This window comes from Rattus rattus, chromosome 5 (assembly GCF_011064425.1).
Source record: "Rattus rattus isolate New Zealand chromosome 5, Rrattus_CSIRO_v1, whole genome shotgun sequence".
In the NCBI taxonomy this organism is placed as follows: domain Eukaryota; kingdom Metazoa; phylum Chordata; class Mammalia; order Rodentia; family Muridae; genus Rattus; species Rattus rattus.
The window spans coordinates 126,088,300-126,112,565 of record NC_046158.1 but is presented as its reverse complement, the minus strand read 5'-3'; the positions used below and the strand labels follow the sequence as shown (position 1 = coordinate 126,112,565).

Genomic DNA, 24,266 nt, shown 5'->3' with positions numbered 1-24,266 from the left:
TGCATTAATATTTTATTTTGTTATTACTTCGTGTGTGTGTGTGCACAGGTGCCTACAGAGGGGAGTCATATCTCACAGAGCTAGAGCCATAGGAGGTTGTAAGTCACCCAGTGTGAGTGTTAGGAACCAAACTCGAGTTCTTTGCAAGAACAGCAAGTACTTTCAACCTCAGGACAGCAAGTACTTTTAACCTCTGAGCCATTTCTCTATCCCCTAGTAAAACATATTTTAAAAAGCTCGTGTGCCTAGCATCTGACTTGGCTTCACATAACTGCTATTGATGAAATAGATTACGATTTTATTGGGTGACTGTGAAGGAACAACAAAAGGATGGAAGGACTGAGGGATGATGGAGGAGTGAGGCTTGCTCGAGGCTTAGCGGGTAAAGGCACCTGCTGCCAAGCTTGATAACTAGATGTGCGCTTGGGGCCTGTAGGATGGAGGGAGAGAACCAACTCCAGCACGTTGTCCTCCGACGTCCATTTTGTATACTAACACTTGTGAGTGCTCCCCTTCCCCAAGTAAGTGGAAGTGTGATTTAAAAAAAGAGACATGGCAACTAAATTGGCAGCAAAAGGAAAGGAGGACTTGGGACAAGATGGACAGTGACACGATGGTAGATTTGAGACTTGATTCATGGGCCAGTAGGGTTGAAGAGTTGTTGGGGTTAGGGTTGAAGAGTGGGCAGGAAAGATAAGAAATGGCAGGGAGTAGGAGAAAGAATCATGTGAAACCGAGGCTTAGGAGGTGGGTAGTAATCACCTGGTCCAGGCTCTGGCTGTGGGTGTGGGTGGTAGGAGTGGAGTGTCTGACAACTTCATTAGGACTGAGGAAGCCAGGCATCATCAGTGTACATGTTGAAATCACCTGTAATGAAACAGGGATCCAGGCCCTACAGTCACTGGAGAGTGTACAGGAGAGTAAGACACAGAGTACCATGCCAGCTGGGGATGGGGTGGTCATTGTTCTGTGATGAACAGCAAAGGAGCCTTTTGTAAATGTGAGAAGAGAAGGACCAGAATGGCCTAGAAATTGTTATGCATGTATGTGTGTGCACATGCGTGTGTGTGTGTGTATGTGTGTATGTGTGTGTGTATGCATGCATGCACGCACACGTGTGTGTGCTGGGATTTCAGGGGGTTGTGTTTGTAGTGCCACATGAGTGTAGGTGGAGGGTAAAGGCCTTGTCTGTGGCTGTAAGAGAAATGTCTGAAGGGATTGCCAGGCTTCAGGCAGAGCTGAAGGAAGAACACTGTTAAAAATATGGTGGAAGAGAGGAAAGGAGATTTGCTGAGTTTTACTGGATATTGTAGGTGGGCGGGCTGTGTTAGGGACCTGTAGTCTATGGTAGCCAAGTGAGGGAGAGGGAATGATGTTTCACAAAGAACTAGGAGGAAGTCCTGTTCCATTGGGTGGAAGGGATTAAAAGGAAGCAGAACTATTCTGAGTACATTATTAGTTAATACTGAATGACTTAGGATGTGATTGCATATCCAATATGTCTAGTGTCTACAAGTGGACGAGGTTGGAAGTACTATTGGGGATTTTGCTGAAATATGAAGTCTCATGTGTTACAAAGAACAAACATTCGTCTTCTGGTTCTTAAAGCTTCATAGAAATTGCATAAGTGTCTGAGACCGAAAACGCTATGGGGGGAAAGAGATGAGAAGCAGCAGGGAGGACTGAGATGCATAGCAGAGTAACGTTGAGAGGTGGGGTTTGTTTTGGATCCGACTTTGACACCAGCAACTCAAGAACTTGCTGTTGGCATTTGAAACTGTTGGACAGAACCCGGACTAACAGTAAGAGTTAGGGCCAGATTTGGGCTACTTTGTGTGCTGAGCTCAAGGCTGAATCTGTGGAAGGCACAGGCTCATTAAGAATGTTGTATGCTGGTTTTCTTTGTGAAATTCTTTGGAACTGTTGAAATCAGAACTTTGTGTTTTAGTTACTTTGAGAGATAAAGGGAACTGGTAGCTCAGAGGGGATATTTTGTTTTTGGAGTAGGGACTCACTATGCAGCCTTGGTTGGCCTGAACTTGCTGTGTAGACCAGGCTGGGCTCAAACTGAGAACCATTTGTCTCTGCCTCCTTGGATCAAAGGCATGTGGAACCACCCCCGGTACATATTTTAATTTTTGAAATGTGAATTTTTGGTTGTATTAACTCATTTGTGCCAAAGTTGGGGTTATGACTCTAGGGGTAAAGTGTTTGCTGCACAATTTTTGAGGGGTTCTCAGAACTCACATAAAGCTAGATGTAGTGTTTATATGTTATCCCAGTGTCCTAAGGTGAGATGAGAGGCAGAGAAGACAGTCTGTGTGGGCCAGCCATCCTGGGATAGCCATCAGTGACCAACCAAGAGACCCTGTCTCAAGGCAGAAGGCAAGGACTGACAGTTGTGGTTATCCTATGACCTCCACACATAAGTGTTGGACATAGCAGTCATAGTATCTCTCTGTAAATAAGTGTGGCAGTAATTCATCATTCTCACTGTCAAGCAATTTACTTATTAAAAGTAAAAGAGAAATTGATATAAATTCATTTGAAAATAATATAGTAGGAAGCTTAGAAGCTTTGCTTTTTTTTTTTTGGGGGGGGGGGACCAGATTTCTTTCTTTCTAATATATTTCCTAAATAAACCTGGTGTATAGATATGAACTAATTTTATAAAATGAATATTCACAATAGTTTAAGGGATGAACAAATGCTTATGTTGCTATTATTTTGAAAATAATTAGAATTTAATAGTTGTAGAGTAGGTCTTATTATTTATTCTGTATTTAGATGAGATTGAGTATGTTTGGGATGTTATGGCTGTGGACTTATTTTGTATTTACAGTAGAAGCCATCATCCTGTCTTCTTAGTTGGGAATAATTTTGACCACTATTGTAAAAAGTTTTGCTCTGATTTTACAAATGAGGCACTTTCTTGTTTGCTGTGGTCTTCGGGAATGCTTTTGTTTATTCCTAGGAAGGGGTTAGGTTATCCCCCGCATGCCCGAGTTCTGCTGGCGCGCCAGCCGGATGCACACCTGACATCAGCAGGGCGTAGCCAGGCTGTGGTCCCTTCCTGCTAGATGACTTGGGGAGAAAAACAGGGCTTGGATAAAGGGCTGAGCCTCCTTCTCTCGCTCCTTCCCGTACCGGGTGATCCCATCTTGCCCACACCTGTTGTAGGCCCAGAATCCTTTAGGCTCCTAAATCTGAGTTTAAGTTTTGCTTTCCATTGCATAAATTTATATTTCTACTTACATAAGGATTTTGTGTTTGTATATAGGAAGTACAGGAAACATAGTAGTCTTTAGTATTACATTTTTGTGTTTTTGAGACAAAGTCTCAATTCGTGTCCCAGACTGGCCTAGAATTCACTATGTACTTCAGACTGGCTTTGAACTTGTGGCGATCCTCTTGTCTCATGTTCCTAAACACTGGAGTTATATGCATCATCCCTCACACACAGCTAGTATAGGAAACATCTTAAGAGTCTTCATATAAAACTCATTTTTCAGGGATGGAGTTTTCTTATAATAATGATAGCTTAGATGTGTTTGTGATCAACCATGGAAGTGCAGTCATTGCTCTGAGACCTCCTGCTCTGTGTCCGTGAGGCGCTGAGTCTGGAGAGGCTTCCTGGGGCAGAGTTGGTGTCTCTCCTGGATAGGCTCCTGGTGTGTGCCCACGCTGACACTTTACGGCACTTTATGGCAGGAGGAGGAACTCAGACGGAGAAGATGGTGTCACGAGGGGTCCTTCCCTAACTCAGGCTAGGACAAGTCTCTGTTGACAGAAAGTCTGTGTCAGGGTGCAGCTGTGCGTGGCATCTGTCCACCATGAAGGAAAGAGGGCATAACCTAGGTAATTACTTAAAGATGAAATCAGAATCATATCATCCTCTCAGGCTGATGTGATTGGCCAATAAAGCCAGTCATACGAGGCTTATCACTAGTGACATACATTTCTGACAAAAACTTCAACCGCTGTCTGCCTAGTTTATTGTTAATTATTTATTATTTTGCTCATCCCCCCCATGTGTGCATATGGTGTATTTGTATATGACCCTGTGTGTAGATGTACCCTTCTGTCCATGCCCAGAGGTTGACATTTGGTGTTTTTTTCCCATCGTTCTCCATTTTCTTGAGAGAGAGTCCCTCACTTAACTGGAGCTTGCTGATGCAGCTAGACTGGCCACCCGGCAGGCCCCCAGATCTGACTGACTTACCCAAAAGGGCTAGGGTTACAGGTGTGTGCTTCATCCGGCTTTTCCATAGGTGCTGGGGGTCTGAACTCAGCCCTTAGTATTGTGGGAAATCACTCGCTGAGTCACCGTCATGGCCTCCAGTTTTCTTCTTGCCAAGTGTTTCTAAATGGTTGTTTGGTTTAGTAAGTCACCTTGAATTCTTCACTTGTCTTTTTTCACAAGTCTCTGGTTTTGATCATCTGGCTTTCAATAACATTATCCAGGAAATTGGATTGAAATAGAAAGTGTACCCAGATACATGTCCAGAACTAAGTGGCTCTTAGCTCTGGGGTGTGGTTGAAGGAGGCTGAGTCCTGAGAGGGCTGAAGGCTTCCCTTCATTTGGTATTACAGCGATCTGCTGGAGCAAGTTCTCATGAAACTCTGGGATGACTGTTCTTACTGGGGAGTGATAGAATTGTCGTTGAGAAGGATTATGTGTAGAAAGATGGAAGGCGAATTGGCCCGGTTTCACGGTATGCGTGCTGGCAGGATTTACTGTTGAGTTGGTATTGAGTACTGTTTAGAATGGGATGGTCTCATTAAGTGTATGAATTTCTGAGTCATTGAATTTGATGGCTTCATACATAGGTGAGGTTGTGTTATTTCTTCCTGGTAAGAGAGCTTTGCCAGAAGCTAAGTAATTATAAAAAACAACTAACATTTATATGATGACAACTGATATCCTACAAGCACTCTTGTACATGCTTATTTTCTCGTCACCATTGCCCTGCAGTATAGGGACCATTGTTAGTTCTGGTTTTCACATGAAATTGAAGACAGTGTTTACTGCATTTATCTCCTGCACTTGAAGGCAGACAGTCCACTCCAAAGGTTTTGCCCTTTGCTTTTTCTGTTGACTTCCAAGTAGAAGTGGAGAAAGAGCCGTCAGTATAAGGTTTAGTGAAGGAGTGCACTGAGGGATGATGGGAAAGTACTGCAGTGGCCTAGCTGCTGGTGTTGAAGTAGTGTGAGTAACAAAGGGTGCTTCAGAAGCTTAGAAGTGACCTCAAGCTCTGCAGGGCTGCTGGCATTTGACTCCCTGTGGTTTTTCAGAAGTCCTTGGCTGAGGTGAATGATGGTAATAAGACAGAAAGCAAGCTTCCTTGTCAGAGCCAGAGGGTCAGCATGGTCTCCACCTGGCCCTGTCCTCTCTCTCCTCCCCCTCCCTTTTCCTCAGCAGACCCTGAGGCTCCTCTCCCCCCACTGTTGTTCACTCTGCTCTGCCTTCTTACTTTGTGTACTTCCTGTTCTTTTTCTGCACATCCCCAGGGTGTCATTTATTTCTTCTAAATTCCTGATCCACCTTCTAGTTTTGCTTTGAAGTCAGAAGCTCAGGCATGAATTCTACCTATGTAGGCCCTGACTTCCTAACTTGTTATTTTGGACAGTGAATGGGGAGATCTTCATTTAAGGGTGCTTCTCACCCCACATACTGCTCCATCGACTTCACACGGTTGTAGGGAGAGTAGAATAGAATAACTCATGAAATATCTTGTAAAGCATAAAGTAGACCATAAATTTATGCATTATTGATATCCTAACCTGCCTGTACAGGGTTGTCTGACCCTTGCTTTGGTGCTCAGGGTACCAAGGGGTCTTCAGCCTTGGTACCCTGCTGTTGGTGGTCATGTTTACCTGTATATCCTGATGGCCTTGGCTCTTAATTTCTAAGCACTAGGAAAACAATCACGTGGCATTGATAGGGCACAATAAGTGAATGAATTAGCCAAAAAAGTCCATCTAAACAAAGTCTGCGGTTATAGCAGTCCCTCAGCCCTGAGCAAACCCTTCCTTTATATCTCTGTGCTTCTTACCATTAGCCTTGCTAAAAATACTTTGTTTTATTCCAGTCTTTTTTTTTTCCCTTCAGGATGCTAAACTCCAGTCCCTCCTCTAACACCTATCTTTACTCTGTATTCTCTGGATCTTGGTCTAGATGTGTAAAACATTTGATGTTCAGACTTTGCTCATTCAGTTAACAAATGGGTACCCTATACCCTAGGTTACTTCCTAGGGTAGAAGGGGCAGCAGTCAACAGTGCAGGTGGAACTCCTATCCTCATGCATTTCTGTTCTAGTGAGGGTCACAAAAGATACAGACGTAACTGAGTAAGTTGGTATTTTGGCCCATTTTAATGCTATCTTTGATGAGGACTCCCAGGACAGCGAGGAGTCCTTAGCTGGTATAGATAAATGGATTGTGTTAGCTAGTGCTCTGGTTTACTATGTGTTGGACGACCTTGAGTTATATCTATTTGTCCTGCCACTGAGAACTTTAAGCTATTATCAATAAGAAAGACTCTGATTGGTTGAGGGAGAAAGGTGGCTGCTATCTGGATTTTTGGCTTCAGGTAAGCATTGGGATTTATATGGAAGCCCCTCAAAGTTCTTGAGGCCTGTCTTTGTTCTGGTTGCTGGTATTTTGAATGTCTTGGAGGGAATAGGGATCAGGGGGTAAGGCGGTGGGAGAGTACTGATCATTTAGTAACTCTCTGGGATGCACTGATGCCCAGTGATGTTCCTTATGGCTCCCTGAGTCTGAAGCCCTTTCACTCCAAGGAATAAGGCAGTAGATGGGATGAAAAGTACAGAGCGACTCTTGGGACATTTGTGGATTTGAAGTATTAGTGAGCAATCCCATTTCTGAAGGATGAGGGCAAACCAGCTATAGGATGATCTGGGAGTCGAGCCAGATGATAAGGGGGACCCATACATATTCGGGAACTTTGAGGACTGGAAAGATGTCATGGTGGGTGGAGTGTAGGGCCTGAGGGGACAGTGGTGTGCCGTGGAGGTGGTTATTAGGGATAATTGTTCAGCAGAGATGTAGACAGACTGGCAGTAGGGTGGCGTGTTTCAGTTGACAGCGAGAGGTGATTAGGCCACCCATGCTTAGTCCTCTACAGAAAGGGCATTTAATGACAGACTTGCCACTGAATTTGAACTGTAGTTAAAACATGCACAGTCCTTCCTGCCAGTCTGTCTGTGCCTCCCCTGTGTGACTTTACCTAGTTTTCACCCTGTCCTGGGGCATGTCATACAGCTTCATTCCCCAGGGCTTGCTGGATTCTTGACCGAATCAGGTCTTCTCCGTTAGATACAGTCCCTGATCTCACAGAACCTACAGTCCCATTCATACATCACTATATCTCTGATTCTAGAACAAAATTTTACTGATATTTTCTTAAAACAATTGAATAAAAGAAACGCTGTACAAAAGTCAATGATAAGATAATGACTACCACTTATATACCTACAAGCAGGAAATCCTGAGGCCATTAGAACATAAATGTCATGTTGCAACAGGCAGATTCTGAATAAAGCTGTCAAGGTTTCCTGGAAAGACTATGTTGCTCCTAAGAATGATAGTAGTTAGAGAGGAGGATGTAGTTCACTTCGTAGAGCTTGATTAGAATGTGTGAGACAATCACACTTCCACTAGATAGTTCAGGCCAGCTTGGCTTATAGACCTTGTCTCTAAATAAATCAATAGGCAAGTAAGTAAGTCCATGGACAAACAAATGATAGTGTTCCTGTTGATGATATTAGTTTCACTGTTGCCTGTACTCACCCAGGTAAAATCTAGGAATCTCTGGTGATGTTTTATTTGGGCTGTAAAAATAATATGAAATTGACAGATCATGTGAGTTTGATAAACATCTTATGTGCTAAAGAACATGTACTAATTCTTACACAAAGGGGCTTTATATGGTAACTAAAGGAAGTCAGTCTGTAGATCCATGCTGACTGTCACTGCTAGCTGTATGGACTTGAGCAGCATGCCTCAATGATTTACAGTATTAGTTAGGACTGCAAACACAGGCAACACTATTCTGCTACACATTGAATGGCAGCATCGGTTTCTTCTCTTGAGTAATATTTAGAATTTTGAGAATGTTTCCAATTTCTCTTAGATATATAATTCTAAAGCATTAATGCCAATGGCAGGACCTTGCAAAGGGCACAAGCAACATCATGAGCTTAGAGGAATGGACAAAGGCTTGTTGAAAGTGGACAGCCTCTGTCATGAGTGTTTTTGTTTTTGTTTTGTTTTGTTTTGCTTTTTTGGCTTGGGCTGATCAGTTCCTTAGAAAGAAGGACCCCCAGTGGGAATGGTAAAGGTACCACCCCCTCTCTGGCATGTAGTCCCTGCTCATAGTAGAACTCTGTGTCATGACAGGAACACATGATCCACAGTATCGAGGCAGAGTGAGGGCAGGGCGCCTAGGTGAGTGGGGGAAGGGTACATGTGGCTGCAGGGATGTGTTGGGAGTGCACACTAGGTCGCTTGGCCTGCACTGTGGTAGTGGTGGGGAGGAGGGGCTGGTCTCTGTAAGACCTCCATGAGTTGCTTTTCACAAGTCCACAGAACGGCCCCTCTTTGAGACCCCTGTCAAAGCTGCTTCTTTGCCTCCATGTCTCCTTCTCCCCAAAGAAAACTCCCTAGACCCATGCACTTCCTCCAAGCTTTTAGCTGGTCTGTGAGGGCTGTTCCCTCATGAGGTCTGGCCTTCCTGGGTGGGCCTTACAGTTTTCTGGACATCGTGTGTGAGTGCCCACAGTGCGGGTCAGAGCTCTCTTGGGTGAATAGCCAAATGAGAACACTATTTCGTTTTGTCTCATGGGGCAGTAAGACTAGCTTTATTTTCTTTCACTTCTGAAAATGTTACGAATCCTAATAACGTCGCAAATGCAAACTTCTCTTTTCAGATAATGTGGATGCAAGCGATCTTAAGCAGTTTTTTGAGACCAACTATTCTCAGATATATTTCATCTTCTATGAAAATTTTATAACACTGGAAAATAGTTTGAAGTTAAAAGGTAAGCATTTCTACAGCTCTTTTTTGAGCACTCAGGAAATTTCGGAAGTTATGTTGTCATGAGCTACAAGTTCTGCATTTTTAAGTTTTCTTTCTTCCCAGGCTTTGAGCCATCATTCCAGTGGACTGGTTGGCATCTCTTTCCCTGCATCTTCCCTCACACAGGTGTAAACTGAACAGCAGATGGCCAAAGGGAAAGTAGAAGGAACCCATAGAAGGCATGGATCCCAAAGGGATAATTCATTTAATTATCAGGGAGCAGGGAGGAAAACAATACATGGACACTTAAAAAAAAAAAAATCCAGATTTAAGCAGTGCTTGGTGGCACAAGCTATAATCCCGCGAACTCTGGAGGCAGAGGCAAGAAAAGCATGAAGTCAAGAGCAGCCTGGCCTACATAGTGAGACCATAGGACAAAAGCCCAACACAACAAAACACAACGGCAAAGTCAAATTCCAATAGGGGATGTGAGATGAGAATCAAGCATCTCCTTTGTCCATACATCCTGTCCTTAGAGATTTTCTATGTTATCCGTGAGTTTCCTTTGTATGCTCACATACATACGTGCTCACATGACATATGTGTGCATCTTATGCCCATATGTAAAATCATCTTTGGAAAACAAAGCAGCTAGGGGAATTTGGTGAGGGAATTGCGTAGCTTCAAAGCCAGACGATCCTCACCCTTCCTGCTGTTTCTCCTTGAGCATTACTTGGCCTGTCTGTGTTGGTGTCCACCCTCCCCCACCCCTGTCAGCAAGATGCAGGTTAACGATACACTAGGATTTCAGCCCAGAGGTAGCACACAGACCCTGGTCAGCAAGGGGAAGCTGCCATCACTATCTTTGCTCTTCCATTTCATGTCATCTGTTTGGGGAATCCGTTAAGAAAAACAAAGGAAAGTGTTGTTCCCAGTCTCTCAGGCCAACTCAGCACAGCACTGTGCTATGAACATCTCAGCAAACATCTGTGGGTGCCCATTAACTCCATTCCGTCTTGCCAGGCTGCTGGGAGATAGGTTCAGGTCCTGCCGGCTAAGGGCTGAGTGCCACAAGGTTACCCACCTTTAAGGCCAGTTGCAGGTTCTGGGTTGCTGCCTGTGTGGTGACAGGCTGCCCATATTCAAGAATCTACTGCTCTCTTCTCAGGGTTGGTTAATTTGCTGAAGTTGCTGGCAGAATGTGGGGAGACAACCTTATTTATATTTGTTAGAAAATTTTTGTTCATTTACTGCATTACTTGTGAATAATACAGATTTTAATGGGTGCCTATGAACAGACAGATAAAGAGCTGTGTGTGAGGTCTGAAAGCCCTGAACACGGGAATGTCCTTGCCATGGAGTTGGGAAACACCACTCTGCATATCCATGATACCTTCATTTTCACAATCTGGGGTCTCCCTAAGCCAGATTCTTTTTAATGGATGCTTCATTACATAGGCGTGATTGATCAGGTTTAGTCACAGGTGGTGAACTCAGCCTGCAGGTTGTAGGCGTTGGACAGGGCTCACGGTGGATTTGAAGTGGAGAACAGCATTGCACAGGGAGGACAGAGCTTGAGCAAAGGCAGTAAAGTGTCCTTAGGGCATGTTTGGGCCGTGTGTATCTTTTTCTTGCGACATAAGGTATGTGAATGAGATGTGTAGGAAATCCAGTCATGCTTGCCAGGAGTCCTGACTTCCAGGCTAATGAGTCGGGATTTCATTTTTAGTTAGAGCCCTTAAAAACATTTGCCTCTGAGACAAGAGTCCTGTTAAGTGGTGAGTGCGTAGGTGGGTTGGGGGTGGGGTGCTGATGCTGTCATCCATGTGAGAGCTGCTACTCTACTTGAGAACTGGAGAGGACTGACAGAGCAAGGAGGTGGTTAAGGGAAGAGAAGAGGTCCTGGGAGACTGAATACAAAAGAGAGAGAAAAGTTAAAGAACCGCAAAGGCTCCCAGTTTGACTTATGAGGTATCATTGTGGCTGCAGGAGCCTTTGAGGAGGAAGGTATTTTGGAGGTAAGAGGATGAAGGCAGCTCTGACCAGTCTGTATTTGAGGTACTCTGGGACACTCAGGAGTAAGTGTTGGCTGGGCAGTGGAAACAGTGAACTATGTTTGGGAGAAGTGGGTAGAAGCTTGCTGTTGCCAAGGGCGAAAGTATATCAAGGAAAAGGGAGTCACCGAATAAAGGGGAGGAGATAGGTATATTAGTGGAAAGGTGTTAGGAAATTATGTTGTCACAGAAGCCCAGGGGAAAGATTTCATTAAGGCATGTAAGATCAGAAAACCTGATGATGCAGAAAGATGAGATGCAGTGGGATTAGGAAGTGAGACCTCACATCTGACCTGAGGACAGTTCTTGGTGAGGAACTGTCAGAAGCTTGACATGTGGACATGGAGTAGTGGACTGTAGAACTGGGGAAAGCACTCTTGGCGCTGTGATGTGTAAGGGAGCCTGTCTTAAGGTGGTCATGGGAGAGTTGCGAAAGGCTGCACCTACAGCCCGAGGAGAGGACAACCAGATGGAGAAGTAACAGATAGTATGGGTGTTGGAGAAGGGGTTGAGAGAGTCAGATAAACAGTAGAAAGACACGGGCAAGAGCAGAGTGGCTTTTTTGACTGAGACCTTTTGGGATAAGAAAGAAAAACTGAAGGGCTTCCTGAAGTGGTCCAGTTGCTGTGATCAAACAGAAGTGTGCCCTGTGTGTGGAGGGGAAGGGGTATGGGCTCAGTCCTCAGTGGGTTCTGGTATGCAGCAGGTGGTTCAGAGTCTACCAAGAGTTTGGGGCTCTAGTATGTATACATTAGACTGTGTAGCCTGTGCCTGGGATGCCAGCATCTTCTTAAAGGCATTTCTCAGTTCTATGTCAGATTTGTAAGGTATAAATCTTAAACTTAAGGAAATGTACATGGACTGACCCAGGGCTCCAACTGCAGATGTAGCAGAGAATAGCCTTGTTGGGGCACCAGGGGAAGGGAAAGCCCTTGGTCCTGCCAAGATTGGACCCCCAGTGCAGGGGAATGGGGGGCCATAAGGAGGATGTATAGGGGGAATACCTGTATGGGGAAGGGGGAGGGGAGGGAATGGGGGATTATGGACAGGAAATCTGGAAGGGAAATAACGTTTGAATTGTAAGTAAAGAAATATATCTAATAAAAAATTTAAAAAACAGTTAACTAAGTAAAAGGGTAGATATTATAAACATGAAATGCTCTGAATTCCCTTTGGTAGTTTTTCTCTATTCCACTTTGTTTTACAGGTATGTGGAGGAGAAAGGGGTCATGTTTTGTACATTTAAAATAGTGAGCTGAGTGTGGCAGCTTAAGCCTTAATTCCAGCACTCCAGAGGCAGAAACAGGAGGGTCTCTGAGTTCAAGGCCAGCTAGGTCTACATAGTGAGTTTGAGGTCTGCCAAGGCTACCTGTGATACCTTGTCTCAACACACACCTACATGCGTGCACACACACACGCATGCACGCACGCACGCACGCACGCACGCACGCAAGCATGCACATGCAGGCATGCCAAAATGAAAACAACAAAACAAAAAAAAAAAAATCAATGAAGAAATTTAAGATATTAAATCCCCAAAAAGCTACCTTTCCAAAATTATTTTGTCACACCCCATTCCCCTTTCCTCTATCCTCATTTTTCACCTTTCTTACATCCATTCTTTTAGAAAATTGTGGAATTTTAACACTGTATCAGTTAGTTTGTGCTGTATAAAAACATTCCCAAATTAAATGCCTTGAGACAGCCACCATTCAGCTCCGGTTGGTTCTTCTGGTTTAGCCTAGCTTGAGCTCTTTGGTCAGCTGGTTTGAATGGCCTCACTTACACATCTTACAGTTGGCCAGATGCCTTGGTTCTAGAACCGTGCAGATACTCATCGTCCAGACAGCAGGCCAGAGTGGGTTCCTTTGCAGGACGGCCTCAGAGTCTCAGCATCAGCAAAAAGGCCTCAAATTTGCTAGAGTCGCATTGATCAAAAGCTATCATGAGGCAGTCCAGATTCAAGGGATACCGAAAGAGAAATCGCTGTGGGAAGACGAGGGCCCTGCCCCCTTATGGAAGCTCTCATTAAGACTCAGTGATGAAGCAATAGGAGCAGGGTGAGATTTTTGGGAAGTTCTTCCTTTTAGTGCAATCTGTATAGAATTGGAAAGTGTACCCCAAAAGGAGGAAAAATGTTTAATACGAATAATGAAATCATTTTATGGTAACTTCAAGTTTCCAGTTATTCAGGACAAAACCTTGTATCTGGTTCTCCAGCAAGTGTCATTGTCCTGTCTCCTCACCTACACTACTAGCACCAAAGCTTCCAGTATCCTCGTCTAGTCTGACACTAGCCGCGGAAAGGTCTCCTTACTTCAATTCTTTGCTTTCTTCTACCTCCAAGTTTCTTTTCAAGAGAGTAACTGAAGCTATGACTTATAATCATGATTTATAATCACAGCTCTGCGCTGCAATGGCTTTTCATCCTCTACGTCACTGTAGTGACACTATCCTGCCTCTAGTTTACCTTCTTTGCCACACCTACTCTCTAAGCTTGTCTGTTCCAATGTCCCCATCTTTGCTGTAGCCTCCAGGGCCTTCCTGACCCTGTCAAGCATGCTCAGCCACAGGAACTTGGTCTGGTCCACATCCCTGGAGGGCGGCTCCCTCATATTTCTGTATGGCTTGCTTCTTGCCCGGGGTAAAGTCGCTTTCACTTTGTGAAAGTTGTCTAGCTGTCACTTTTCCAGGAAAGCATTTTCTGCCTTTCCTAATCAGATTGCATATTGGATTTTAATATTCCTCATTTGCTTTGCTCATGGATTTTCTAACTTATTTATACTTTGCCTCCTCTTACCAAAATGTAATCTTCCCCAGGGCAGGGAGTTTTGCTTCCTTTATCCCCAGGGCCCAACAGAATTCCTGAAAAACAGTTTTTGTAAGTGAATGAATGATGACTGCTTCTTAGAGCTATAAGGATTAATTAGTCAGGAGCCTGGAACTGATCGCTCTGTTGACTTTCGTTATTGCACTTGAGAGAGGTTCTTGCTGTGAAGCCTCGGCTGGCCCTGAACTCCTGGTGATTCTCCCCTTTCGTTACTAGTATTACAGTTGTGGGCCACCATGCCACACTGGCTTCATTGGACACACTCACATCCACTCATTTACATACAGCCTGTGACAACAGAGTCTGATCGTTGCAGGAGAGGTCTAAGAGGCCAAAGCTGTTTACTCCCTGATGATTCTTAAGTTAGATGAGGTGTAGCATGGGCAATTAATGGTAGCTCCTTCTGGAGGTAAGTGGTGCAGTTTTTGTATTATTAATAACTTATGTTATCAAAGGGGTGTTGTGGGGCTGTGGATGTAACTCAGTCAGTGGAGTGTTTGCCCAGCATGCAGGAACTACTTTAGTTCTAGCACCACATAAACCAGTATGGTGGTATACCGTTTGTGATCCCCGTACTTGGGAGGTAGAGGCAGCAGAATCAAAACTTCAAGGTCATCCTTACCTATATAGCAAGTTGGAGGCCAACCTGGGCTACAATGAAGCCCTGTCTCAAAACAAGAAAAAGTGCAGTGTGAATTTGTACAATGGAGGAGACAGACTCTTCTCTATAGATGTCCGTGTTCTTTGACTGTTAATATCATTGTTTTTCCTGTTCATTTTACTGTACTTTGAGCCACTTTAGTACCTAGTTAAGAAACCAATTAGAGGAGGGGAGGAGGGGAGGACTGTGGGAGGGGGGTGACCAGGAGTGATATGTACCATGAGTAAGTGAAAGGAAAAAAAAAGACATTTAGAAAACACATTGGAAAACCATTAGAAAACACTTCCACAGGAAGTGCTTGTATAAGAGAATAAGGGGTGGCTGCAGCTGACAGGGACTTGATGTGCCATTTCAGTGTCTATGCGTTCCTGGCAGTGCCCCTCCCCCTCCCAGTAGATCTCCATGCTTGTCTCCAGCATTTAAGATGCTTTTCAGCATCGTGTGTGACGTTCTAAACCTTAAGTGTTAGCATGTTGACTGATTTCTTTTTCTTAATTTCCAGGGAATAATAAGTCACAAAGGGAGGAGCTGGACTCCATCCTCTTTCTTTTTGAAGTAAGTTTTGGTTATTATTATTATTGCTATTGTTATTATTATTATAGCTTTTAAAATCCTTGTTAGAAATAAGATACCTTAGTTGACCTTTATGATTTTTCTTTTTAAAAAATGTGTATGTGTTTCCCTTGTATGAACATCTCAATGTAAAGGTACTAGTTGGAAGAGTAGACAAATTTTAAATAGTAATAGCTTTTGCTGTTTTTCTTTCCATATGAACTTTTATGTGAATCTTGCATAAATGTTCTCTATCTCACAGACTTCAGGCGACTTGTCTTACTGACATGTGAATCTGACATGTTTTCTCACATATATATAATATTTTAAAAGTTATTTATTTTTATGCATATGGATGGGGCTGTGTTTCATGCATGTATGTCTGTGCATTGCGTATGTTCAGTACCCTTGGAGGCTAGATAAGGGTGTCAGATCCCTAGGACTGCAATTATAGATGGTTGTTAACTGCCAGGCGTGTGCTGGGGTTATACCTAGCTTCTCTGGAAGAGTGGCCAGTGCAGCTCTTAACTATGGAGACTCTCCAGTCCCTCCATAAGTTATTTTTGACTAGTGGTGGAGTTAGAATTTTTGCATATCTACATCTGTGTATGTGGGTACTCTTTAAAGTTGGAATGAGTTTTGGCTGTGTTTTTTAAAATTAAGTTAGCTTTTATTTGTGTACATGTGCAAAGGTGTGCCACAAGCATTCTCCACAGCAAGCATTTGAGGGTAAGGTGACAATCTGTGACAGTATGGTCTCTCTTTTCACCATGTGATTGAGCTCAGGTTGTCAGGCTTAATAGAGGGGGCCTTTACCTGATGAACCATTTTGCCAGCCTCTTGGCAGCTTTTTGGGTGTTTTGTTTTTGAGGGTCTCTTCATGTAGCCCTAGCTGTCCTAGAACTCCATGTGCCACAGACCGGTCTTGAGCGAGAAGAGATATGCTACCACATCCAGCTTTTGGCAGTGTCTTTGGTGTGTTAAGTACAAAGTTCTGGCTTAAATGTGCAGGCAAGTGCTAGATTATGGAAACGAGAACTAGGCTCAGCTGAATTACAAGGTTTCTTTTGTTCTTTTTTTCAAGACAGGGTTTCTTTACCTAGCCCTGGCCCTCCTGGAACTCTCTGTGTAGACTAAGTTGACTTCAAACTCACAGAGATCCACCTACCTCTACCTCCTAACTGCTAAGATTAAAGGTGTATGCCACTGTGCCTGGCCTATAAATTAATAACTTGTAAATTAAAAGAAATACTTATTAATTTAATGGGTGTGTACATGTGCATTTTTACAGTGCATATGTGTAGGTCAGAGGACAACTTTGGGGAGTTTGTCCTATCCTTTCACCAGGTGGGTTCTGGGAAGCAAACTCAAGCACCTTTATAGACTGAGCCACATAGCTGGCCCCTAGATTATAAATTCTGAATGTTAATTCACTTACAGTGTAAATGAATTTTACCCAGCAACATGGCTGCTCTGTTGAGGGGTCACATCCAAAGACCTTCTAGGTTTGTATGATCCTGCCAGGATGCAGCCACAGTCTGGATTACAGTATGTTTTGTCTGGAATACAGACATGCCCTTAGTATACAGCTTAATCCCTGACAATGAAGGAAAAGTTAATTTGTAGAAGGAAGCAGTCATGTTTGAAAGTGACATCTAATTGAGGGGCAAAGTGATAAATCAGAGAACGATTTGACAGAATAAGCTAGAGAATAAAGAGCCAGAAGACTAGAATATATCATCAAAGTTAGTATGAGGTCAGGCAGAACAATTCAGTCGGAAGCCAAACCGGACTGAATCAGTCAGCTTGGAAAATTATATCGTATAGAGGCTAGAAACTTCCAGGCCTGGGGCTGGGATAGTTAGAGAAGGAAATGCTCTGGGCTCAGCCTAAGATTGTATTCAAGCAGCTTGGGTACAGCTCTCATCTCATCACTTCATCTGAGGAAATAAAAGTGACATTTATACATAGCTAGAGGTGTGTGTGCATGCTTTGCTCTAAGAAGATAACCTCTATGTGTGTGTGTGCATGTGTGTGTGCACATATGTATACATATCTGTGAAGGCCAGAAATCAGCCTTGGGTGGTTTTCAGTGATCACTCTAGTTTTTTGTTTCTGTTTCGAGCCAGGGTCTCTCCCCAGAATCTGCAGTTCCCTGATTATGGCAGGCTAGCTGTCCAGAAAGCTCCAGGAGTGTTCCTGTCTTTGCCTTCCCAACACTGGGATCACACGCAGGCACCACCATGTGTGCTTGTATGAAAAGGACTTTTCTAGTTAAGCTGTCTCCCCAACCCAGTGAAGAAAAGCGTATGACTGTAAGGAAAGTCCAAATGTGCAGACTTGGCTGGAGGGAAGGCTAGGAAAGGACACTGGGTGAATTGTGAGGGGCTGTTTGAATGGAGTAAATTATGTCATGGGACATGTTATGACATGATAGATGTTGGGGTGCGCCAGCTCAAAGTCCTGGATATGGGCCTGGGGAGGTATCTGAGCTGGTCATCTTGCCAGCTCTCCAGCACCCACACCACCAGGGTGAGCTCCTTAGCACTCCTCTGACTAGCTCGTCCAATGCCACAGCTGGCAAGGAGCAGAGCCAGCTCGCTAGCTCTTATCCCCTCCTGACTGACTCACCTGCAGTCTCTGCAACCAGGGGCAGTTCTACTTTGTTGTCTAGGTGAGGTTCAGGGCCAACTTCCTCCAGTTCTGCAGCTGGTGAGGGGCAGGGCCAGCTCTCCCCATCTCATGACCCTGGGGACAGGACCGCTCCTTCCCTCTCCCCAGCCACGGGTGGCTAGGGCAAGGGGTCAGGGATGGCATCTGTCCCTCATGGCATTATTTTGTCATGCTCATTGTATTTCCTATGGTTGCCCTCCAGTGATTCAAGCCTGTGCAAAGAAGTTATTTACAGGGAGCATTAATAATGAGTCCCTGGCTGAAGTCTGTTAACTACTGCATGTTTCACTAATTTCATTTATTTCTGTACCAAGGTATAAATTTACCAAATAATCTAACATTTTAACATTACAAAGCCTGATAAAAATTCCGTGATCCTGACAGCTTCCTGCCCCATTTTGAAGACTAGAAGCTAATACTAAAAGGAGGTATTCCTCCTTGATAATCTCTTCCTCACTTCTGGACACATTCAATCCCAAACATCTTATTTCTCCTTTTAAAAGGAGTATTAACTGAGCTCGTTGTAATGATACATGCCTTTAATCCTAGTACTCAGGAGACAGGGGCAGGTGGATCTCTGAACTCAAGGCCAGCCTGGTCTACATAGTAAGTTCCATGATAGCCAGAGCTACATAGAGAGACCTTGTCTTGAGGGAGAAAATGTATTACTTGGCTGGGGATGATTGTTCAGTGGGTAGAGCACTTGACACACAATCTGATAATCTGAGCTGGGACTCCCCAGAACGCACTTGAAAAACCAGATACTGTAAAGCAAGTGTCTAAAATCCCAGCATTCCCCTACTGGGAGATTGGAGGGTGAGGTGGGAGATCTGCCAGGAGCTCTCAGGCCAGCTACCTTGCATACACAGCAGTGAACAGGAGAGACCCTGTCTTAATCCAGGTAGAAGAAGACTGACACCTGAGGTTGTCCTCTGACCTCTGCATATATGTTGTGCTGGTGTGTGCTTACTACTCAACACACACACGCGCGCGCGCACACACACACACATACACATGCACACACACACACATGCACACACACACATGTGCTCTTGAGTAATTTGTTGTGTAGTTTGGTTTTGAGTGTAACAGAAGTGTCCTCATGTCACCTATGACTTGTCTAGTGCTCTCAGCATCATTTCTAATGCATTATTCCACAATGTAATTTAGCTCGGATTTATCCATTCACACTGCTGGATTCGGTGGGTAGGTATGACTCATTCAATTCCCACATTTGGTCTATAGGGGATTTTTGTTTTCTTTGATTGTCTGTGGATGCTGGCCAACCTTTGCAGTGGCCTGCTTTTTTTACTTAATGCACTGGCACAGCCCTATAGTACATTTGCAAATAGAAATGATAAAAGTAATCATTATATTTTTATCCCTAAAAGAGTTTTGCTCATGTTCATGTTTCACCAATAAGAATAATATATTCTATAATTTTTAGTGACCACTCTGTAAGATTACATAAATTTGTTTCCATTTCTAGTTTGGTCAGATTATTTTTAAAAAAAGCAGATGGGTTTTTAAATTTTCAAATTTCTGTTTTTCTCTGCATCGATCAGCTGATGACTCCTTTGTCTTCCAGGTCTAGGTTTTGCAGGGACTAACACTTTGCCTTGCATTTAAGGACTTAAATATTTTTTATGGTTTTAGGTAATGATTTAATTTTCATATGTTTAAATTTTTTCTTAAAGGCTTTTATATAATAGATTTTGATTCCGTTTTTCTCTTCCTAACTCCTTCCAGAACCACCCTCTCCTTACCTAATCAATTTCATGTTCTTTCTTTTCTTAAAAAAAAAAAAAAAAAAAAAAAAAGGCACTCCAATTCCACCCCAGAGAACAACAGAATCCCAACAGTCATGGAGTCTGTTTTGTACTGGCCAGCTACTCCTGAGTGTTGGGCCTGTCCTGGAATGTGTTGATTGAAGAAAACTGAGTTTCCTTCTTCTTGTACCTATCAACTGCAGATAGCATCTTGGTTAGACTTTGTCTCCTCCTTCATGCTGGGCGTTTTGTATTCTATTTCTGGTAATTCTAATATGTGACGTATTTAATAGTTTAAATCTTTTTCAACACAGTGGCTTCTTGCATATGTTGTAAGATTAATATGAATCACAGAGATTAAAATTTTAAGTCTTTGTGGTTTTTTAGATGGATTTGTTCCAGCTTTTGACAGCACTTTGGGGGAGTGGTTTCTTTTAGAACTACTTTGTCTTCCTTTGAGGATTACTAATGGGGTCTCAGGATGAATACCCACAACTTCCTGAGGGTGGGGCTCAGGGGCTGGAGGGACCAGATGTCTGTCCATTCTAGTGCTGGTATGGGACTTAGGTCTTTGGCTCCAGCATTCTTCTTTGCTTGAAAATCACAGATCATTCTTCTGTGTCCTTTCTTTTTTTTTGCTTTTGTCTCTTCTATTAACTTTTTTTTTCTCTTTCTGTTAGTTTCTCTGAGTCCTCAAAACCATGCAATGCTTTAAGAGTCATATTTGTTGTTTCTCTTGAAACTAGTTGTCCCAAAGGTGGGAAGCCTTCAGAAGCCTAAGTCCTCACCCTCCCACAAAGGAAGTCTAATGCCTTCCTTCCTGTCTAGAAACTGCACAAGGGAGGGAGCTATCAGTGATACATTACTATCTACAGAGAGTTAGTTGCCTATATAGAAGAACAAATATATATTATTCAAAGCTTCATAAAGCTTTCACTTTGCATAGTAAATATGAGTGAGTGATGAACTTGCATTTCTTTTGTTTATGTTCTATGCTCAACTCTAGCTTTACAAGTTGTAATTTGTGTGGTTCATTCCGGGCACTAAGCAACTTCATTGCTGCTTCCTACATTAGAAGTGCTTTATGAGGGTCTGAGGTGAATACTCATCACTGTGTAAATAATTGAGGAAGGCTTCCTTTAGAAGAGGTAGAGTTATTAAGATGTTAAATTACAGAAGCGACCCTGCACAAGGATATTCTATAAATAAGAATTGGATTGGAAGAAAGTAGATAATTAAGAGAGTTACAGAGACATGTTGGAAGACTGTGTAAGAGAGCTACATCTTACCTTGGTAAGGGGCAAAGTGCTTGGCAGCTTTGAAAGTAGGAACGGTAGTTTGACAGTGTAGCAGACTGCCAGACAGTACAGTGTTCTGGTGAGTAAGTGATGGATGAGTAAGGTTGACAGCTTAGGTCATGAGTTCCAGGTTATGGAGGGTTGTACAGAGATGAAATCTGTCTTCGCCTCTGCTGGGAGCACATGAGCCTTTACTTGGCTACCTTTCCTTGTAGTACCACTTAGGATTTCTATCCTCTTGGTTCATGGAGATGCTCATCATCCTTCTGTTTTAAAATTTGTTTTATTGTTATTGTGGTTACGACTAGATTTTTATTCTTTTAAAAACATTTGTCTATCATTACCGAATATTTTAATAGAGATATAGGATCTCAGAACATGAATTAAATGCCATCTTACATTGACCAGAATCTGTTTTACGAGGGCCATTCTATTTAGTCTTTTCCTTTTGAAATAGATTATGTCTTTTTAGATTTGTTTTTTAGTGTTGGTGGTGGTCATATGTATGGCTTTGACCTCTGAGCTACATTCCCTTTACCTCTCAGTTTTTAAAGACGTTATTTTTAATTATGTGTATATACGTGTGTTCATATGTGTATATGAGTCTGTGGGGGTTCATGCATATGACTGTAGTATCTGTGGAGGCCAGAAGAGCCCATCAGATCTTCTGGAATTTTTACTAGATGTGTGTACTAAGAACTGTACTCAGGTCTTCTGCAAGAGCAGTGTGTATTCTTAGCTGCTGAGCCACCTCTCCATCTTCCTCTCTGAGCTTTGAGGGAAGACAGGTGGGGAGGTCTGTGGAGTTAAGTGACCTTTCTCAGGGTGCACCTTTATCAGATAGTAGCTCATAGAATTTACACCAGTGTTCTTAACGCTGTGGCAGTACAGGAGAATGAGGGGATGTTTAGCCTGCTGATGTTTAGCTGATGACTGGGGCTTCAAGTTCATATTGTCTTCTCTTGAAAACCATCTAGATGCAGCCCCCAGGAGGTTGTTTTAGTGATACCTAGGGTTTGTTTTAATCAGTTTTGATTAGGCACCCTGATACAAAATGACTGTAACGAAGGAGAGGTTTTAATTATACTTGCTCTTGCCTTAGAGCAGGAAGCATGGCACACAGGGTCTTAGAGGATCACCCAGAGGTGAAATCAGCAGGCACAGAGGAAACTGAGGGCAGGAGCCTTTTACGTTTACAAGAATGGCCAAGGCAAGACAGATGTACTAAGCTGAGTTTAGAATACGGAGGTGAGCCATTTGAGCTAAGTCTAGGCTGGCTGGTCATATCTGAGTGGTTCAGGAGGACGCTGACGAGGGTGAGAGCACAAGAGAAGATTTGGAATTGGTTGGTCTTAGGCCCTTTCTACAGGGGCCAGTTCTCCCCGTTAGGGAGGCCATAGATGTCAGACCACTAAGAATACAGAAAATAAGACACTATCCTAATAGAAGAGCAGCCTGCCATCTTGAATGCCATCCCTTTCCAGCAAAGAAATTGGATGGTTTACAGAAGTATATTGTTAAGAAAGAAGAAAACTTTGAAAATTTGATAACAAGAAATGTCTTCTCTTGCCCATATCTGATTAAAACACACAGAGAGGAGGTTTCATTTATGCAGCCTGCATATGCGCTGGCATTGGACTTCCTTATACACTTGCCCTCCCCACCAAACTCACACACATCACTGAGTTTGAAATTACGGGTAAAAGCAACACTTGACTTTCAGAATCTTTATTCTAAATTTTATTAAGATTATTTCCCAGATTAGACTATTTTAATCTTGTCATTGTCCTTCTAGAAACCCAAATGTGCTCTTTCTAGTCTGTAAAATGAGGCTCAGCTGGTGTGCCTTTTGGGGTCCCCCGGGGAGTCCTTCTCTGGGGAAGGGCTCCCTCAGCTCCTGGGCCACTTTGCCATGTACATGCCTGGGTTGCTCTTTCTGCCTATTAGTCATGTGCCTTTCTTTGCAGGGGCTTTAACCCTTTTCTTACCACCACTCTTTCTTGTACTGTTTAAAATCACTGAATTCTTCTGGTAAGTGTTGCTGGGATGAGGGGTGGGGAACGCTCATTCTTCTAGTGAACTTGTGTAATAAACCATAGTGTGTGGCCATTTGTTAGTCCTTAATGTGGCTATGCCTTAACCTCTTAGTGAGGTCATAAAACTGCTCAGCCTAGCAGCCATTACTTAGTTCTTTGTGTTTCCCACAGTGATTTGCACTTGCTACTATTTATTATTGTTGGATTAAAGTCTCAGTCTCTCCTCATTGTAGTTATTTGGTACTTTTGTGTTACTAGCATTTTCCCCCACCTAGACCTTGCTAGATGAAAGCTACAAGGCTCAGCCATCTTGGTCTATGTCAGCTTCGACAGCACAAGGCCGATGCCTTTGGTAGAGGTACAGGGTATGGTAGGACTAGGCGAGTCTCAAAGTCTCTTACAGGTCTGTTAACCCTCAACACTGCAACTGCAGCTCTGTTTGAAGTGTCTAAACAAAATTTAACATGATTGGACTCTGACTAGCCTTTTAAAATTGCCTGTTTTATTAATGTATGTATACCATGTATAGTGGAGAAGCTATGGAGTTTCTTGGCTACTACACTTGAAAGGTCATTCCACTTTGTTAAACACAGGGTTAGATTTTCACCGTACTGTAGGTCTGTCCCTTTGGGATTGGGAACGTCTGAGAATTAGGGTCTTAGAATTGGGGTAAATTCTTGGGCTTCAGGTTAGTCCCAAGGTACTGTGGCTGTGGCCTGAGCATTGCTTGACTTCCATGGAACAAGGAAACATGGCTTCAAAGCAGCTTCCTGGAAATATAAAGCTGAAAAGTCATGCAGATTTCATGCTTTTGTTTCCATGCTCGCTTTGGGATGAAAATGGCATTAATATAGCCATAAATCAAATTACCTGGTCCCGTGTCTCTCCACCATACCTGCAGATCCTTTCATCCTTTACCTCTACCTCCAAGCTAAAGAACATGAGCTCTGTCGTCCCGGTATAGGGCACTGTCTCTTCTCTGTCCCTCCTTTGGTGGTCTGGGAAGCACTGACGTGAGAGGTAAATTGCAGCAGGTGAGCTGCACAGTGGGTACAGGTGACACCTGGGCTTCTTGAAGGGCACACAAAGGAAGGGCACACGGAGGAAGGGCACACGGAGGAAGGGCACACGGAAGGGCACAAGGAGGAAGGGCACACGGAGGAAGGGCACACGGAGGAAGGGCACACGGAGGAAGGGCACACGGAGGAAGGGCACACAGAGGAAGGGCATGAGTAACCACAGGCTCGGGTATCTGCTTTTCCTTCAGGACTCAGGGTGACATAGTACGTTATCTTCCCTCCCAAAGATTGGGGGGATGCTGGATCAGAGCCAGGGCATACATTTGCAAAGCCT

The 24,266-nt window shown here is 43.5% G+C and overlaps 1 protein-coding gene across 1 annotated transcript in view; it reads left to right on the top strand.

Moving 5' to 3' along the window:
- Nucleotides 1–24,266, top strand: part of Ralgapa2 (Ral GTPase activating protein catalytic subunit alpha 2) — a 270,387-nt gene that overhangs the window by 23,626 nt on the left and 222,495 nt on the right. Inside the window, exons 2-3 of the mRNA XM_032904353.1 lie at nt 8,952–9,062; nt 15,088–15,140. Coding sequence (XP_032760244.1) covers nt 8,952–9,062; nt 15,088–15,140 — 164 coding nt within the window. The remainder of the gene's footprint in view (nt 1–8,951; nt 9,063–15,087; nt 15,141–24,266) is intronic.